The 1,057-nt window shown below is 37.1% G+C and overlaps 1 protein-coding gene across 1 annotated transcript; it reads left to right on the plus strand.

Annotated features, from left to right (window-relative positions):
* Positions 1-282: 282 nt before the first annotated feature.
* LOC146888598 (protein FAR1-RELATED SEQUENCE 5-like) lies at positions 283-660 on the plus strand. Its single transcript, XM_085665142.1, has one exon. The coding sequence runs from the start codon at positions 283-285 to the stop codon at positions 658-660; it is 378 nt and encodes a 125-aa protein (XP_085521268.1).
* Positions 661-1,057: the final 397 nt, after the last annotated feature.

The following is a 1,057-nucleotide window of genomic DNA, read 5'->3' on the forward strand; positions in this document are numbered from 1 at the left end:
GCAGATGTTGACACATGTGATGTTGAGGATGTCCAGGCGACGGAGTGAGGTCTAGCTTTGGGATTAGAGCTAGGATTTACTCACATGTATTTTTATGCTTTTATTTATGAACACAAACTTCGAGAACTTGTAACACTTTATGGTTTAAGTTATGAGTTTTGGCGCGCTCTTTTAATGAATTTAAATTTTCCCCGCGTTGGGATTATTATCGAGACGACTTTTGATATAATTACTTCTTTTATTATTTATTTTTTAGTAATATTCCCTAGGGATGTTACAAATATGAATGATGAAACTGGTGTGCGCATTAACAAGAGTTTCTGGTCATTGGTTTGTGAAGCAGGTGGCTTTGAAAATGTTCCATTTGTTGAGCGTGATGTGAGAAATTACATCGGGAAGCAAAGAAAGAGATTGTGCAAGGATGGTGATGCGTGGGCTCTGATAACACACTTCTCAAACATGCGACAATTGAACCATGACTTCTTCTATGACATTGACTTGGATTCAGATGATCGAATCTCAAATGTATTTTGGGTTGATGCGCGTAGTCGTGCAACGTGCGAAGAATTTGGAGATGTCATTTCATTCAACACAACTTATTTGACCAACAAGTATGACATGCCATTTGCACCATTTATCGGTGTAAATCACCATGGGTAGTCAATATTATTAGGATGTGGTTTGTTGTCATCAGAAGATACATCCACCTCTGTCTAGCTATTTTAGTATTGGCGTCGATGCATGTCCAATAAGTCATTTGATGGCATTATGACATATCAGTGCAAAGCTATGCAAAACATAATTGAAATTATATTTCCAAATGCTAGGCATAGATGGTGCCTTTGGCACATAATGAATAAAAATACTCGAGAAGCTACAAGGGTACTCCCAATACAAAGGAATTAAGTGCGAATTGAAGAAATTGGTATACGAGACTGTGAATGTCCATGACTTTGAAAGTGGTTGGTCTGAATTGTTGATAAAATATGAATTACAAAATAATAAATGGCTACGAACACTATATGAGGACAAATCTCGATGGGTGCTGACATACTTA

This window comes from Vigna unguiculata, chromosome 1 (genome assembly GCF_037176805.1).
Source record: "Vigna unguiculata cultivar grain cowpea cultivar isolate G323 ecotype 2 chromosome 1, ASM3717680v1, whole genome shotgun sequence".
NCBI lineage: Eukaryota > Viridiplantae > Streptophyta > Magnoliopsida > Fabales > Fabaceae > Vigna > Vigna unguiculata.

Bases quoted from the DNA above. Each gene is read 5' to 3' on its own strand.
- LOC146888598 (XM_085665142.1), top strand. From the start codon at position 283: ATGAATGATGAAACTGGTGTGCGCATTAACAAGAGTTTCTGGTCATTG.